Genomic DNA, 18,805 nt, shown 5'->3' on the forward strand with positions numbered 1-18,805 from the left:
CATGTGTTTAAACAGCTATCTTAAAATTTTTTGAAGGAAATACGTTTTGGATATTCATTCTCTTGACTCTGTTTCATACTTTTCAATTGCGAATACCAAGAAATATTTTGTTCATGAATAATTATAAATTTTACCAAAATAAGAAACGTTATTTATTGTTATTGTTACCTAAAAAGTCAATTCGCAGAAGACTGGCTACATTTTGAGATAATAAATGTGTAAGTTTGAAATGTCTGTGCATTTTCTTTAGTAAATCAGCGATACGTAATGTGCCTTTATCCCACTTTTATTTTAGTCACTTGCCATTGGTCTGACGAGTTACACGTACAAGACTGAAGGATGACTGAAGAAGACTTAATAAATCCTTAAATTCTATTGTTTTATGCAGTAAATTGGAATGAAAATTAAAATTAATAAAATGGCATGAGTATTAAATGTGAAATGTGATTAAAAAATAACATAATAACATATAAAATAACATAACAAATGATATTTTACAGTAGAATCTCTCATCGGCGAGGTGTCGTTTTTGAGATTTTTCCGGATAATTGAATACGCATTTTTAAAACTAACCTGTTCATGTTTTGCGATGCCAGAAATTGCAGATGTTTATTTAGATGGTCTTCGTATGAAGACCATTTAAATAAACAATCATCAACGTCAATGCTGGGTGCGTTTCTGAATTTACTAGCCACAACTGAATAAATAATATTGGAAATCATACCGATCATTTGAAATTAAATCATGCACAAATGATTTCTTATTTCAGAAAACCAAAATTAAACAACATTTTAAAATTACCCCAATTACCATACATATTATCACATGACATTTATGAATTTTTTAGTATAATGATGTATAACTTTGATTGTATGCATGCTTACAAGATTTCGGGCGTAACTTTAAAAATTTGCTGTGAACCATCATAACATCATGTGCTTAGCCCATTTTACGAGAATCTGCGATCATTTGTCAGCTTCCTTCCAGCTTCGTAAATTTCTTGCACTACGTGTCGTCTGCATTTTTTCCTTTCTATTCTCTTCATCATCATCTTTCTCATTCCCTAGTACATGTTCATTATTCATCATCGTCTTGAGAGAGTGTAACGAACACAGAATTGTCTACAACCGAGCTAATAAATAAATTTTACATAAACTAAAAAAACTATAATTAAAAGAACAATGGCTGAAAACTAAAAGTCTAAAGAAAACCATTAAAACTAAAGGAACGATTTCTACATTGAATAAAAATATAAATACTATTTATTATAATATAAATTAAATTATTTATAATATCTGTAGTTGCACCTTCTGTTCACTAACTTCTGTTCACACACTTCTCCGAATATTTAGCATTATCAAAGACATCTGTGAAGAACTTTCTTCAACCAACTCGCCATCTATGAACGTATTCAAACATGGAAATATGCGTCAATATCGATGTAAAATAATGTTCCCTATATTTTTAGGCAAGAGACAAAGTAAATGTGACGTCTTTATTCGCGAATTATTTCTGAAAATCATGGACACTCCTTACAAAGTTCACACATCGACGCATTAAAAAATTATCGGTAGTTTATCTTTATATTCCGGATAATTCCTTGTTTCGTTGGTTGAATAAGACTTGCTATGTTATACGGCAGAAACATAGCACAGATATTTTCCATATTTAAGTCTTCAGGTTATTATCCCATTACATATTTTTATCTCATAGACTTAAATATCAAATTCGAATTTAGAACTTCAAAAGTGCCATTATTTTTATTAGCATTTAATTGAGTGCATGTTATGAAGATTTTGCTGTAGTATGAGAGACGGCGTATTCAAAATAAGCTGAGTTTTTCTAGTCAGAAAAGAAACTGGAAAATAAATAAATTAATAAGAATTAGTGAAATCTTTATGGAAAGCAAACAAATTGTGTGACGTAGAATGATATTACAGCTTTAAAATCGTGCTTGCAAGAGAACTTGGGTGATTCCAAAGGACGAATGGGAACCCCACTAAAGGCATACTGCAGGGCATTAAAGAAAATATCCTAATAAGTACTTGTTATTATTCTTTTTTCCAAAGACAGCAAACAGATTGCTTCATAGCACGGAAAAATTTTTAAATTTTAAAAGAGACTGACGTTGGATAGTTTTAATTTTGTGAATTTTACAATAATGAGTGTGAAATGATCAAAATAGCGAGCCATTTTTAAAGTCGCCAATGCGATGGTGAAACAGTAAAATTGTTAAATGTTTAGTTTCCTCGTTAATCTATTTGCGGAAAACAAACAAATATTTCTACATTGAATAAAAAATATAAACCGAATTTGAATTTAAAAGAATAAATAAAAATAAAAAATCTGAAAAGTCTCAGATTTTGAATTACGTCCAAAGGGGCGTTTTTCTAACGTTTTGTGTGTTATCTTTATTTATTAAATATCATGTTCTTCGCACTTAAACCATAAAATTCAGTTCAACAGCAATATCGCAATGTAATTTTAAAATTAACATATTTCTCTGTTGTTTCTCTGTTGTCATGTCCATTCCCGTAGCTGAAAGGTTTTACTCATATTATACCGATTCTCATTGATCATTAGCCCAAAAGGGAGTTAGCCCGAATGGGCGATTATTCTCGAAATGGGATTTGGAAGTGTATCACTTTAAATCTCTGAACCACTTTTCAGATTGTTGTCGCGAAATATTAACTCCCTGTATTACTTTTAAAGAAATTATATAATAAAAAATCTGCCTGAATATATGCTTAAATAATAAAGAATCTGCATGAATATATGATTAAAAATAAAGAATCTGCCTGAATATATGATTAAATAATAAAGAATCTGCATGAATGTATATATGTTTCTCGAAGAAATCCGACGAATTAAATTTTTACTGAAAAGTATAAGCTGCTTATCCGAATCTTACGCTACTCAGGCTGAATACAGACATGTCTACTGACTAAAACAAATTCAAAACGTAATAGAACTGTTATTCCTGCTCCTTTCCTAATGGAAGATGTTAAGAGTATTTTCTGAAATAATTTAACTCAAAATTTTAGAAGTTTAGAATGTTTAATGTAAGAATTTCTAAAACTTAATATACAATATATTAAAGGAATTTTGCCAAATCCAGATACTTCAGCAATTTTAGAATGTGATAAAATAAAAAATAAAGTAATAAATAAATAAATAAAATAAAAATATAGCAGATAAAATAAAAATATAACTTGTGTACATTGAAGTTCGAATTTTATATCTCATACTTAGTAAAGCTTTAATTAATTTTTAATAAACTCCAAGATTTGAGCAATGGCAACATTGTGCTGATTAAAACATTGTTATCTCCAGCGCGCGAGAGTGTATATCGGAAATTCTAAAGCTATACTGTTTTTAAATATTCTGTGAATTTTCTATTCAATTGAATTTTATCTGGCGTAAGTTAGAAGAACACGATATGTAATTAATAAATTTAACACATAAAACGTTAAAAAATAGAAAGACAAAAAAAAGTTTTGTAAGCTATCTTACTAAGAAAACTGTGCATTGATATAAACTGCGAAAAGATAGAAAAAATAGAAAAATGTATGCTAACACTTAAAACTTCATCGGAAATCCTAAACACTAATTTTTGCTGTTTTTTAAAATTTTCTTATTTTTCTGAACTGTAGATCGCGTACGTGCGAAGAAAGGGATGCTTAATAATAAAGCTAAAAAGAAATGGGTTAGCTGGAGTGAGTGCAACAGCAGGCTGGTAGACCGCGAGCTCAGCGAGAACGTAAAAATCTTTAACAAACCCTTTAGGGCTACCATTAAAATCTGAACCCTTTCAGTTTTTTTTTTTTTTTTTTTTTTTTTGTTAGTTATCATTTACAGTGATGAACCTGTAGTAAAAATGTGCCTAAAATACATTTTAAAACAAATTTTTGCAAAGCAAGGTTATTTCTAAATATTCAAGCTGCACATTTATCTTAAATAATTTTCAAATATTAATAATATTTCTGATTGATCTCCGAAAATGCAAGTATGTGATATCTTTGGAGCATTCCTGCCTGGTCACGTAACAGTAATCCTTTTACAAAATAAAAGAAAAGTTCCAGACTTCCAATTTCTTTAATGGCAAAGAAGGAGAAAACAGCCGTTCTTAGAAAATCTAATATTTAGTTTTGTAGACTTTCTCTTCCATTAGCCACGCTGGCACTTAATTTTGCTTAGAAAAAAAATTTTTCGTCATTACCGACAAAGGAATAAGTCGTGTCATGTAATCACAAATTCTGTTGGGGGTGCTGAGATACATACAAAAATGACAGCATTATTTAGGTTTGAACACACTTACTAAAATGCATTTGAAATAGCATGTTGGATAATGGCGTGATATTAAGAGATAACTCTTCTAGTTGGGAAGCTATAAGTAATTTAAAAAGGAAAGCGTCTGTGTTAAATAGGAAGGTTTTCTTTACGCATTATACTATATTCGCTCACCTATGGCATAAAATAAACGATATCCGAAAAACAGTACCGAGGTTTTATAGTAAAGGTTTTACGTCACTGTTAACAGCAGTGTGTGCAGGGATGTCTAAGCATTTTAGAGGAGGAATGGTTCTGCAAATGGAAGGTACTAGAGAAACCGTTCACGGCATCTTCCATCAGATTAGGAAACAATAATAATAATAATAATAATAATAATAATAATAATAATATAGTTTCGTTTCTCGTGCAAAAGGAAAGAAAAAATTAAAAAGAATTTTTAGTATTGAAATATACGTAGAGTTTAGTGTTCTTTACAAGCATCCAAAGTGTCGGAACTCTTCGTAGATGTAAAGAAAGTTATCGCTAAGTCTAAAGTAACAACTAAAACTCGAGAAGGATGTAAAAATCTCTCTTTACTTAAAACTAAAGAAGAACAGAATGCACACTCGGTGTTTACAACTCAGCCAACTACTTGCGGCGAGATAACTCACAGTAACAGTAAATCAAATGTACAATTCAATCAATTTCAAATAAGCTAGCGGCGGAAGGCTGCACAATCAATTTAACGTGAAGTTGACTCAAAACTCAACCTGCGTGGATATCATTTATCGGTAATTATTATACAAGGTCAAAGACTAAAATTCTTATCATCTAGCAATCCTAGTAACGTGCCCTTGAGAAGCAGGAAACGCTCTGGCTTACAATCTAAAAACCTCACCTTAAATACACGCAAACTAAATTTGCATTCTGGCGGGAAAACGGAAAGGAAAAGTGACAATAAAGATTCAAAATATACTATAACTGGTTAATTAACATAAAGGAACGTTACATATATTCTTCATAGCATTCATTGTTAAGAAGACAGTATCAAAACAATGTTTAAGCTCCTATATTTAAACGAGGAATTTCGCTTCTTTACCCACAGAACTATTAGTTAAAAAGTTGTGTCACAAGCATCGAAAAATGAGACAAAGTTTCTTGAAAATTCCAAAACATATTGTATCTAGCTTATATTTTTTACTGATAGCCTTTGAAAAATCCCATAATGCTTTATCGATGAACTGCAAATACTGTGCCTTTGATCTCTTTCTGAACGCAGGCCTGTGACGCTGGAAGAAAATTACATACCTGCTTTTACAAAAACGCTCTTTTATCTTGAAAATGAAGATGGAGACCTATATTCTACAGGAAAGGTGATCAAGTAGAATATTTAATACATAAGTATTTTTACTTAAAGCTTAATGCAAAATTTAAACAATAATAGAAATAATAGTTACAACATAAAAAGCTAATCTTAAAAATAGTTTGTAAATTTATATGCCATATTTATCTCTCCACACAAATCCATAGTTCTAATTTAAGGAATGAATCAAATTAGTAACAGAATATTGGGCGGGAGTTGCCTTTTAGCTTAAATACAGTAAAAATCCGGCCATTCGCAATCCAATGGTTTCCTGCAACTATAATCCGGAACCTTTATATACGGAGCTACCAGCATCGACGATAATTGGAAAGACTCAACAGCTGCTACGCACTTTTTTAACCATTTTATATTCTTTGTTTAAACTCGTTTAATTTCTTTAATATTATCTCGTTTAATTTCTTTAATTAGTTATAATATTTTCAAAGGTTTGCAATGCTATTATTTAAAACTAATTCGCCATTATGATTTGGATCTGTACTTTAACTTCTCCTTTCCATATTCCTTCCACGAATGTAAATAAGATGTCCAATATTTAAACTAAAGTTTTTGGATTTTAAGACAGTGATTCTGGTCTGCGCGAGCGCGCTACCTTCAGTTTCTGCCAGCTCTGATAGTTGTAATTATTCGATTTGCATTATATCGTTGCCGACAACTTGATTTTCACATTACGGTTAGAATTACTGAGTCAACATAGAGTAAAATTTAACTGCGCAGTCTTTGACTACTGCTCCACGTTTATTTTGAACTTATCTGTCCCTTTAGTTGCATCACCATGATATTGAATGATATTTTTAGCGTAAAAAAGTGCATTTTTGTTCCAAATTCTCTTTAAATAAAAAAGTTGGCTAAACTTTTCCACGACTTTGTAGTTATTCCAGTCATAGTAATAATTTGCTTTATATCTGTTGGAGTTGTTGGACTAATTACCAGTAGCAGACCATATAGCACCCCACAGCTTGCTAAAATTATTGATAAACAAAAACCCGTGACTTTACAATTCACCAAAAGATGAGAATTATTAATTAGAAAAAGTTGAGAATAGAAGCGTTATATTATTAAATGCGAAGCGAAACAAGTTATATAATATTGGAAATATATTGAATATTCATATACTAAGAACAATATTTTTAAGAGAAGACTCTATGATATTGATGAGCATTCCAATTTTACTTGAATAATCATGTTCTGGTACTTATGATAATTTCAAATAAAAAAGGATTAATGGCTAATCTTTAGACTATGGTAACAGTTAGTTTGGCGACATTTTGGTAAGGCGATAAAGGTTACTAGCTAGGACTTTAGCAATAATCTGAGAAGTACACAGTTCGAATCACAGATTATTTTGTCTCAGAGAAATGAGAGATCGTGAGACATGTAATGTGACATTTTCCGGAAAATTCCAATGGGGATTTTAGCTAATAAGCACTTAGTAACAATTTCGTTGCTAAAGTGCAGAATCGCCTACTTATTTGTTTGGCGCTTTTTACAAGAGTAAGGAGAATTGGATTTTTGTCAATTTTCTTTGACTTTTTAAGTGAGAATAGGTCGATGTGTTTCATGGATAAAGTCAAGAATGTGCGCAATGACATTTTTGTGCAATTCTGGGATGTTTTTTTAAGTGAAAATAGATTTTAAGAATTTGAATCATGGTGATGCAACTAAATTTTAAGAATTGCATATACATGGATACCGTGTATATGCAATTCTTAAAAACGCGGCAAGCAATGGGCGATTCTACACTTGCTCCAAATTTCGCACCTAATCTTCGTCATGATTAAGCCCTTTTGCTCCATAAATGTTCTAGCATAAGCGTAATTCGGCTAGCAGATTGTTGGAAAAAATGTTGAGTTAAAAAAAAAAAACATGCCTTTACTTCGTGAAAACAAAATGGCGTCCAAAAAAAAAAACACTAGCAGGTTGCTGTAGCAGGGTTGGTCGCCAAAGTTTCGCCAAAAAATCGCCAAGTTACCATAATGTAAAGATTCACCGGATTAATTGTAATTAAATTATAAATTAATTTATTTACTAATAAGTTTTCTTCGTTAAATATACTTTCAGAGTTACTAAAAGAAATACCATCTGATTTCTCAGCATATTCAACAATGTGAAAAATATAAATTTTCGTCAATATACAATTTAGTCCGATAATCCTTTTTTCTATTCTTTTCGGCATCGACAAAACAGCCGTCCACTAACTAGTTTAGGTGAAATCCATAATCCGGTATATTTGATAATCCTGCATCGCTCAAGCTCCGAATGTACCGTATTATCGGCTTTATGAAGCATAAGTTTTTATGCGGCAGTATTAAAGAAAAACATTTTCTCAGATGCCAAGTTAATCAAAGAATTTCATAATAAAAATTTCCCCGGGCTAATATTAAAAATATTTTTTGAGGACTCAATATCAGCATTGCTAAAGATAGCAACGCATGTTCTGCTTTTGGTTGCAGATTTCTAAAAATAAATTTTACTTTTAAATAATATTAATTTAAAATAACTGTTAATAATAATAAGTTTAAAATAACTGTTAATAATAATAAATTAGAAGAAATGCTAAAGCGAAATTTTGTAAAATTATTTTTTGTATGATCTCTAAATCATTTCTTCTTATTTCTTTCTTTTTACATCAGCGGTGTATAGACGTTACATTCTTTAACATTTCTCTCCTTCCTCCAATAAAAGAAATTAATTTCTGAAAATAAATTCGGCTTTTTTTTTCAGCATCATTTTTGCATATTTCGAAGATAAAATCATCTGCCCAAAATTAATAAATCTGATAACAAACCTTACTTGATCAATTTTTTAAAGCGGTATCAAGTGCATATGGCTAACTGTCGAAGAGTCATGAAACTTCTTTGAAACTTAATGCATATTGTTACGAAATGTACAGGCGCGGTAAGATGGCTTCCCTGCGAAGCTGTTTTAGGGTTGCCATAAAATGGCAAAATAAGACAAGGTTTCCACATTTGGCGAAATTCGCAGACAAAATTAGCGATATGCCACGGATGGATGAAGAACCTTCTGGAACGAATTCTTACCAGTTTAGCCCAGAATGTTCTCGAACACAAGCCGAAAGCTATATAAACCCTGCTGGTCCGCAGTCAGTTAGTATCAAATTAGTGTCTCGTCTAGCGAGTTAGTATCGAGTGGGTGCTTCGTCGAGTGTGTGTCTCATCTAGTTAAGTCCGTGCGGAGACGATCGATTTGACAGCTGGGCAGTGAGTGCCGAGTGGGTCGTCGAGTGCACCGAAGGAGTCTCTTAGTGCATCGCGGTAAGTGCATCATCGAGAGAGCGTGTTGAGCTCGGAACGACTGAACCGAAGAGTCGGGAGCTGTGCTCTGTGCATCGCGAGTTGTAGCGTGGAGAGTCTCGAGAGTACGTGGATTTCCGAGAACGACCAAGCAGAATAGGGAGCTGTACTCTGGTGCTTTGCAGTGAAGATGTCTCCACCGTCATTGCCTGACAATGTGAAGGCTGCGTCGCTGAATGTTCCAGCGTGTTTATAGTATATCTTCGACGACAGTAAAAGTGATTTTGGAGCTATTCTGATTAATATTAGTAAATAAAGTGCTGTCGTCGTTATTCACTCCAAATCCACACGAACCCCGTACGACGTGAAGGAAGAATATAACGTAACAACTGGTGTCAGAAGAAAAACGCAACAATATGAAACATGGCACAAAAAGAAAAATTGCCAAACATTATTTCAAAGCATTTCGAGTTTTGCGTTATGAAATACAACAGAAAGGAAGTTTTGAATATCAGAAAAATAAATAACAAGGTGACAGTAAATGATTTTGTGAAAGGCAAAATGTTTTTTATCTACTCTAAAAAATTTGTAACGACAGAACTTCAACAATTCTCAAAGCAGAATTCACATATTATGGAATACACACGTCATTTATTGCAGTATGTACAGTATTCGTACTAGGCAGGTATACGAAACATTTATTACAGAACCTAAATAATTAGCGACAGGCATATATACAAATAGTTGAAGAAAAATTATCCGCTTTTTTAAATTAATATTTCGTTATACCTTTATAGTTCTAAACAATAACAACACAGAATGCTACGCGGAAACGTAAATACAGAGAAAAATATCTTTTCTAAAAATGTTCGATGTGACTTTTTTTAGAGACACGAATATCAAGGCGCTGTGGAAATTCCTGCCAAACACAGCTTTATGTGTCACTGCTAATTGTATAAAAGAAAATGTTTATATTTTAAGTTCGTTTAGGCTTGTGGATTGATACAAAGCAAACACTTGATATTTCACATGCCTCCAAAAGAAGAAATAGTTTACAATAGCAGGAGATGTAGAGGCTACCTGTTTAAAACTAAATGATCTAGTCCACTGTGTTCGAATTACACCAAGCAAATGACAATACGCAAAAAGCTTTCAGTTGCTTAAACACCAATTCCATTCATTCTAAAAAAAATATTATCCATCTATTGTTTATATACTAGGAAAAGTCAAAAATCATTGCCACACTTGTTTTTTTCTTTTTTTTTTTTTTTCACTTTATTTGTACAAAAGTAGAGACGTCATTTTCCCATATAGTCTCCTTCCTTTACAACAATTTGTACAACAATATAAGGCTTGCGTATTGCCTCTAAGAAGGTTTTCGATTATTCGAGCAAAACCGTATGTATCGCTTTCTACATTTTTTGGTCCGTAGAAAATCTGCGACCTCCCAAAGCAGAGTAGTAGAAAGAGATGATAGTTAGGGAAAGGAATGAGTTCTAGGAAGGGGGTTCTAAGCACATCCAGACAAAAATGATTAATGTTTCGATCGTCTGTTAAGATAAGCTAAGATAAGCTATCTTATTCTCGGTAAACCCATAAGGTATTTCTCCCGCCTTCTTAGTGAGCCTTCGTGGTGTAGTGGTCTGCAAGCTCAGCGCGTAATTGAGATGACCGCGGTTCGATTCCCGGCGAAGGCGTTGCATAATTTTATCTTTTTCCATACGCATAATTCCTTCAAAAAATACCTAATGTCTCTACAGTGGCGCCCGAACTCAAAGGGTGTTCGATGATGATTCTCCTCACAGAGGATTTGACGATTGGGTCCCCTAAAAAAACCGCAGTCGCCCTTTAAAAGGGGTGTATATAAGGTATGTCTCCCGCCTTCTTAGCGAGCCTTCGTGGTGTAATGGTCTGCACGCTCAGCGCGTAATTGAAAGGGCCACGGTTCGATTCCCGGCGAAGGAGTTGCATAATTTTCCTCTTGCCTGCTTCCAAAAATACCTAATGTCTCTACAAGTCCTCTCGGCACCCGTCTCTCACAAATTTTATGGAATTCGAGCTCGTCATCGATAATTGCATTGCAGACAGATCCTTAACTAATCTGCTACATCACTGATGGTAAGTGGCCGCTTTACCAGTACCATTTCTTGAGCTTCCTGAATTTTCTGGACAATGATTGAGGCTGACTGTTGTTCTGCTCTCTCTGTCTCTTTGATATCATAATTTTCTGGTCACTTTCAAATTTCTCAATACGCTCATATATTTTCTTACGTGATGGAGCACTGCTTTCGCATTGCACTGAAAGCCTCCGATTAAATTTTGTTCCTGACACACACTTCCGACCATGGAAATGCTATTTATTCTTCGTGGTGCAAATTGGTAGCTGAAAAATCATGCTAACATTGTTGTAAAAGCAATAAGAATGATGTTATCAGTATGAGACTTTGATTATACGATCAGTAGTCCCAACTCTAAGTATGCATGGGCAGAAGGCAGTGTGATAAACATGAAGATGTGTTAAGGAGAAAGAGTGGATAATGTATGACTTACTCCTAAACTAAAACTTGACAGCCTTTTTTTACATTCATATAGCATCATTTTATTTTGATAGTTATAAAAGCTATGGAAATTTTAAATAGGATGATTCTTTCTGAACTAACCTTGGTATCTTAAACCATAAATAAATTTCACATTAAAAAAGATCGCTTAGCAATTAAATATAATTTGATCTTCACTGACGTTTTAAGATATTCAACACCAAAAAAATGACGAAAAACAATTCAAAAGATAATAAATGTAACAAATGTAAGCAAATGAATATTCAGCGAAAGTGGCTAGCTTGTTTTTTAGTCCCTTTGAGACTAAATGCTTCAGATCTGCAAATAGCAGAATTACGTAATAATATTCGTCGGGACATTCTGTCGTACAACTCTCGATTAGGGAAGAGACATACGAAACCGGACGGTACTTCCCTCAGGAATGCTATCGATCAGTATTGGGATGGTGTACTGCACAAAGTCATGTCTCCATGATATCCCACAGGTCTGTGACCAACGTTAGATACATTCATTTATTACGCCTGAAGGTCTTGGTTAGAATGTGAAAGAAATGATTTCGTGATAAGAAAAAAATATTACTGGGTTTAGCTATAATCTAATGCCAGATAAAATTAATTAATAAAATATAGTAGATTTCGGATTAACCGGAGCAGAAACGGGGCGATGCCCATGGTTAGACCAAAATCACATTTAATCCGACAGTAGTTAGGAAGAAAATAACCCATATTATAATTAATAGTAAAATACGAGTACTATTAACAATTTACCTGTATTTTTCTGCAGTTTAATTTGGAGAATAAATTCACTTAATAGTTAATCAGTACATAAAACTAGAAAAATACACTACAGTTCGAGACAGGAAACGATGTTTTTGTTTAAATAATTTCTTGTATTTCAATGGAACATTAATTGCTGTGCACTTACTTTTCTTTCAATTTAATAGTGCATTTTAATGGCCTTATTTAACAACGTTTATATATTCCAGCTTATATACAGTTCAATTATGTAGTGTTCTGGATAAAAACAATGCCTTAACTATTAAGATATCATCTGCTATCACTGATATTGTTCGAGGCATTTTCTTTACTTTTTCCAATCTCTGTGGAAGTTCTGATTTATTCTTATGATTTATGATAGTGATTTTTTCATCGTTCCCCATTAAAACAAACTTAACTTTCTTTAAACATGGCACGGTTAATTTGCAATCCGATGCCAGGGAGGATGTCGGGAGTTGACTGTATGTAAAATAATATTATATGTAAGATCTCATATCACTCTGTTATAAGGTTCCAACTAAGACATTAGATTTTTAATACAACATAGGGAAAAAGATAATACTTTTTTTAATTGCTCTTCACATAATTTACATTAAATTTACATTTTACTAAAATTATAGAACTGTGTTAAATTTCCGTTAATGTATTATTTTATACAAATATATGTAAGCAAGCTAACTATTTATACATTAAAAACCACATTCAATTTTTTCTAAGAGGAGCTGGGTACTATTTTTTATAAAAAAATGTGTGAATGAATACATTAAAAAGTGAAAATGCTCAGCAGTGCAATATATCAGTTTTGAGAACGTGTTTTAGAGAAACACATGTTTTGGAGATCAATAAATCAAATCCATCTCATGTCTTGAAGAAATACTAAAGGTTAAGGTGAATATAGTACTTACCGGAGCTCATTAGCAATTTCTGCCGTGTTGGATCCACAGGCTAAGTTGCTGACGCTCTTCAGCCTTTGGAGTCCCAACTTTTTGTGGACGGCAGAACATGACCGAAGTTTAGTTCTCAAATATCTTCCGCACAGACTCTTCGCCTGATTGACTACATCTTGCTGTGAGATAGGACTTCGCCATCCAATAGTCGTGGACAGGCGATGGCCGACTACCTGTCCCACTTGACTGAATTTTCTACGACGAGAAATGGATTCTTTTGTAGTCTCCGCTGCTGCTGCGTAAACAGAGAGTGATGGTCGTGGGAAGACGACTGGTAAACTGTATTTCCTTGGTCTGCCCATCGACGGTGGTGCCAATGTCATGGGTCTAGGAGCTGACCCATTGGCAGTTGGTGAGATAGCCATTGCGAATATGAATTTACAAACTTTTACTTTGTGCGACTGTCCATTACCGTGAAAGTGTCACAGTTCATTAGAAAAGATAGCAAAATAAACAATCAGACGGATTCTTTTGAAACAATTAACTTATTAACACTCAAAATTAGGACAAAAAAGGTATATTTTGCCAGACACATTCCTTCAAATCCTTCATATAAAAGGGTGGAATTTGATGGACTGTATGATGATGATGTGACGACAAGTAGACTGGTTTTGAGTAGCATTTAATTCTCTTAAGAAAGTATAAAACATGTCTTGTATAGAACATATGTCTCAGACATAGTTGTCAGAACTAAAAAAAAGTAATAAATAATTCATTAAAATCAAACTAGAGCAAAGATGTCAAACTTCATATTTTTCGCGCTACAAAAAGCTATCTTGGGATTCAGGGCAAAATTACGATAAAACAATTGCCGTTCGTGACTGTTTCATTTCAAGAGTTTTTGTTATTAATTTTTTGACTGAATGAGAGACGAAATTTCATCTATCAGTGTCGAATCAGCTTCTAAGAAAATAAAAAATGATATCTTTTCTGCTGTCAACGGTCATCTCTAAATCAACAGACTGACGAATTCTTGACAGTTTAGTAGGTGATGTATAATCTAAAAGGAAGTACAAGGAACAAATAATAGCTTTTTGCTATGCAGTTGCTCAATAATCATTTGTAAATCTTCGAGGAGAAGAATTTTTATTCTTTATTCCTTCTTTGAAAACATTTCCTGTAGTGAATCTGAAAGAAAAACAAAATTACTGAAACGATACGAGAAAATATCAAATACCTCACGCTTTTGTTCACGTAAGGCACCATAAATTACTTTTTACAAATATTTTGAAAATAAAATTATTTTATTCTCATTTGTTAAGCTCAGGATGTCAAAATAATTAGAAAATAGTAATTAATTGGAAAACTGATTAAATCACTATTATAAAAAATGAATATTTGAGATAAAAAAATTATATTTTTTAAATGATGCATGTACTGCATTTACATAAAAAAATGTTGCATAGCTAATAACATCTTCTAGTACAGGGCTTCTTAAACTTTTTTCAGTAGCGACCCCTTTTTATCACTGAGAGTTTTTTCACGACCCCAGGACAACACAATATTTACGAAAAATTTGTGGAAGCCCATAAGCATTGCGCAAATCCGACACACGCGTGAGTGAACATTGTGTAAAAAAGATACACTATGTAAAAATATTTAGTAATTGTAAAATTATTATAATAAGTTAAAGAAATATCAAAACTGCTAAAATTTTTGGCGACGCCCTCCTGCAGGTAACATGACACCCCCATGGGATTCGCGACCCACAGTTTAAGAAACTCTGTTCTAGCATATTCTGCAAGCAATTTTATTAATTTATGTTAAGGAGGGCTATGATTTAAAATGACACTCGCGTGAAAGCTGAATGTCCAAACTCCTCTCCCTAAGTTATGTAACACATAAAATAAATTTATATTGTTTAGCTAAAATTAGTTCTTAAGAGATGAAAACTTTATTTAATTTTAAACCATAATACTAATTTCTATTTTATTATCCTCAATTCTTAATTTAAATATTGTTCATTTTAGCATAATTCCATCAGAAATATTTTACCTTTCAGTCGATAATTTCGCTATAAAAATTCATGTATAGGATATTTAATTAAAATAATATATTTGAATTGCAATAATAATTTTCACATTGACAAATTTTTATTTAACCGAGTTTACAAACTATTCCCTATTCTGTGAAACAAATATCGTAATAAAGATACTAAAAGCATTTAGTGTATCACTTTAACTGTGTTAAATGCTAATATGAGCTACTTGTACTAGCAAATGAACTACCCAGCCAGATTTCTATACTTATTTAGTGGTTCGTTGATTCGAAGGACTATATGTTATTTTTATCCGTGATATTATGACGTATCTCAAAAGAAAAAAAAATGTATCATCCAAACAACGGCCTGTGGTTTTAAAAAATACAAGTATTTGCATAAATTTAATTAATAACACATACAGTAAGCCTATACTTAATTGACAGATTTCTATTTATGCTCGGCTTTGTGTGCAGGCTGTTCAGAATATTTCATAGAAGTCCACTGAATTCCAGATACAGCTAATGCACTTTGTGTTACGTTAATTTTGCTTAGTTGCGTATCTAAAGTAGTATAATTTGTTTTTAGTTTCTCTGGAATAAATATTTTCAGTAATAATATTAGTTTTTAAATATAAGAATCATAATTCAGACAACAAAAAATTACAGTTAACTCAGAATAACTTAAAATAAGCAAAACTATTACATTCAAATAAAAAGTAACTCAATTGGAATATCTAGTGAATAACAGATGGTCATAAAAAGCGTATAATTTGTTTTTTATTTCTCTGGAATAAATATTTTCAGTAATAATATTAGTTTTTAAATATAAGAATCATAATTCAGACAACAAAAAATTACAGTTAACTCAGAATAACTTAAAGTAAGCAAAACTATTACATTTAAATAAAAAGTAACTCAATTGGAATATCTAGTGAATAAGAGATGGTCATAAAAAGCGTATAATTTGTTTTTTATTTCTCTGTAATAAATATTTTCAGTAATAATATTAGTTTTTAAATATAAGAATCATAATTCAGACAACAAAAAATTACAGTCAACTCAGAATAACTTAAAGTAAGCAAAACTATTACATTTAAATAAAAAGTAACTCAATTGGAATATCTAGTGAATAAGAGATGGTCATAAAAAGCGTATGTAGACTAACAGAGGTTAACACATAATGATAAGGTATAACGCAAGCTAACCGCTATAGGTGTCGACAATTCAAGTCAGAGGCATATAATTTGTTCGTTTACTACAACGATTTCCGTTATATACTTATACAAGTTACATTATATAATCTACCAATCTTAATAATTTACAAAATATTAAAATTGTCGCAGTTCATTTTAAGGGATCTCCGCGGGTAGAACTGTAGAAATTATATGCTTAGTAGAGGGTAAGATATCAACAATCATAGTTGTGAGAAAGGAAAAACCATTCCGTTGGCTCACTGTGAGCCAGCACAGTAAATTGTACATCAAATAGAAAAAAATTTAAACCAAGAAAACTGCAGCATAAGTAAATGGCAAAGATCACACTTCTTGCCGCTCAGTTACATCCACAGTCATTATGCAGTATATAACCCATAAACAACATTTACAGATGCTTCAAAGCGTACTCTAGACTAAAGAGCGCCAACACTGCTGATTCAAAGCGTGGCAGATAATTTGGTTAAACGAATTATCATTCGTCTTTCTCTACTAAAAAAAGAATTTACGTGAGATGACATTTGCTGGAAGCGCCTGTTCTGGCTTTTTGGCTTCAGGGTGTTTAACATGAAGTTGAATCTGGGGTGATCGAGGCTGTAAATAGGCCTTTCAGCCACGTCAAAACTTCGTATGACAGCCAAAACATGTTTGAATATTCTATCACATCACGTTCCTGCCATAGAAGACAACTTTTCCAATATTTCATTCTGGTTTTAGCGATTTTATTCAGCGCATCTGCCTACATCAGCCCAAGATTTTAGATAAAGTATAATAGTCACTTTGGTATCCTCAGGGTACCAATACTCATTCCATCAATTTATGAAAGCCCTTTGGGCACTAAACTGAAGCAGGGCAACTTTCTGTTACACCAATCATCTAATGGAAGAGATTTAGACTGAATATTGGTACAAAATGCCGATTATCCCGTGTACACGATCATTGCTAATTTTTACAAATGGAGATGAAATGAATTTTTTTTCTTGAATCCGCATTCAAAAAGAATCTGGAATCGCCCGAAACCTCTATTTCAGAATTAGAAGAGAAAAAGGGAGAAGACTCTCATTTAATATTAAGAGCTATAAATAAAAAAATTAAATTCATCATTTAATAAAAAAACAAATATAAGAATACAGTTTTTAAAACGAAAACAACATTTATGAAAACAATGCAAATGAAATTTAGTTAACAAATTATATAATTAATTTTTTTTATCCTGGGGTACACTTTCTCAATGTAATTTAGAAAACACTTGATTAACAATTTAAATCTTTTATATTTTACTTTAAGCAAGCACAAAAGGAAGAAGATTATTTCAGATGTTAACACTGGTAAACTTAGAGCCACATCAATTTTCTTCGGAAGATTAAGAGTGTGGCACCGCCATGACCACCGCGAGAACCCCCACGACGTGATATTAGTGATCAAGGTCCATTGAAACAGCAACAGTATATTTTTAAGGAATGCTTCTACTGGAAGTAAGTAAGACTAATCTTGAGCTATGCTTTTTACTTTCTTGTACGAAGTAGAGGAGTTCGGGCTTTTTTTTTGGGGGGGGGCGAACGTCTGTACGTACGCACAGAATAAAGGACCTGTTTTTCCAAAAGTGATTGTAACTGATTTAAAATTAATTCAAAAGAGATTTTTTCGGACATCAGTACGTACATACGTATATATATGTATGGATGTACATATTTCATATAACTTAAAAACGATTAGCCATAGAAAATTGAAATTCTGTTTATGAGACTGTTACATCTAGTTTTGCATCTCCTTTTTTATAGCAATCGGTCATATCATATGTATATAGATATATACCCACCCCTTACCCGGCTTAAAAAATCTTACCCGACCTTTATTTTCGTAGTCATGTACTTCCAATTATATAAGTGTTTTAAATGTTGGAAATATTCATGTTTGGGCAATATAAAATTTAAAAAAAAACTAATTTTCGAAAAATAACGAAATCTAACTACATATGTAATAACAGTTTAGTTAATATAATAATAAATATCCAAGTATCAAATATTTAATATGAATTTATTGTTGTACCTAACAATATTTAACAGTTTGTTTTTGTTCTAAAAAGAATATTTAATAGGTCGCGCAAAGAAGTCATGTGGTGTTGATATTAGATTCTTTAGGTTTGGATTCGAACTGTTCGAATGACGAGAAAAGTTTTCTTGAATCTCAAATCTTATTCAAGTTTCATGGAAATGGAAAATTAAAAACATTTTCGATCATTAATTACAATTCAAGCCTTGTGTCAAAATATCTATGTTGAAACAAAGTTGTACATAAATTTAATTCACATCCTGTATCGTACTTTCGAGACATGAAAAACGCAAGTTAAATTTCGCCAAACGACCTAATAGAACGGGAGATATAGAACTCACCCAAATTTTGTGCAGAGTGTACGTATACCATAT

The 18,805-nt window shown here is 32.3% G+C and overlaps 1 protein-coding gene across 3 annotated transcripts in view; it reads right to left on the bottom strand.

Moving 5' to 3' along the window:
- LOC118192399 (bcl-2-related ovarian killer protein homolog A-like) overlaps positions 1-18,805 on the bottom strand; it is a 233,342-nt gene that overhangs the window by 191,867 nt on the left and 22,670 nt on the right. For all 3 annotated transcript variants that reach the window (XM_085819119.1, XM_085819117.1, XM_085819118.1), the window contains exon 2: positions 13,147-14,316. In XM_085819119.1, the coding sequence (XP_085675245.1) occupies positions 13,147-13,553 (407 nt within the window). In that variant the 5' untranslated portion in view covers positions 13,554-14,316. The remainder of the gene's footprint in view (positions 1-13,146; positions 14,317-18,805) is intronic.

Source organism: Stegodyphus dumicola, chromosome 6, assembly GCF_044657685.1.
Source record: "Stegodyphus dumicola isolate Sdum_Otavi_A_Nest chromosome 6, ASM4465768v1".
NCBI lineage: Eukaryota > Metazoa > Arthropoda > Arachnida > Araneae > Eresidae > Stegodyphus > Stegodyphus dumicola.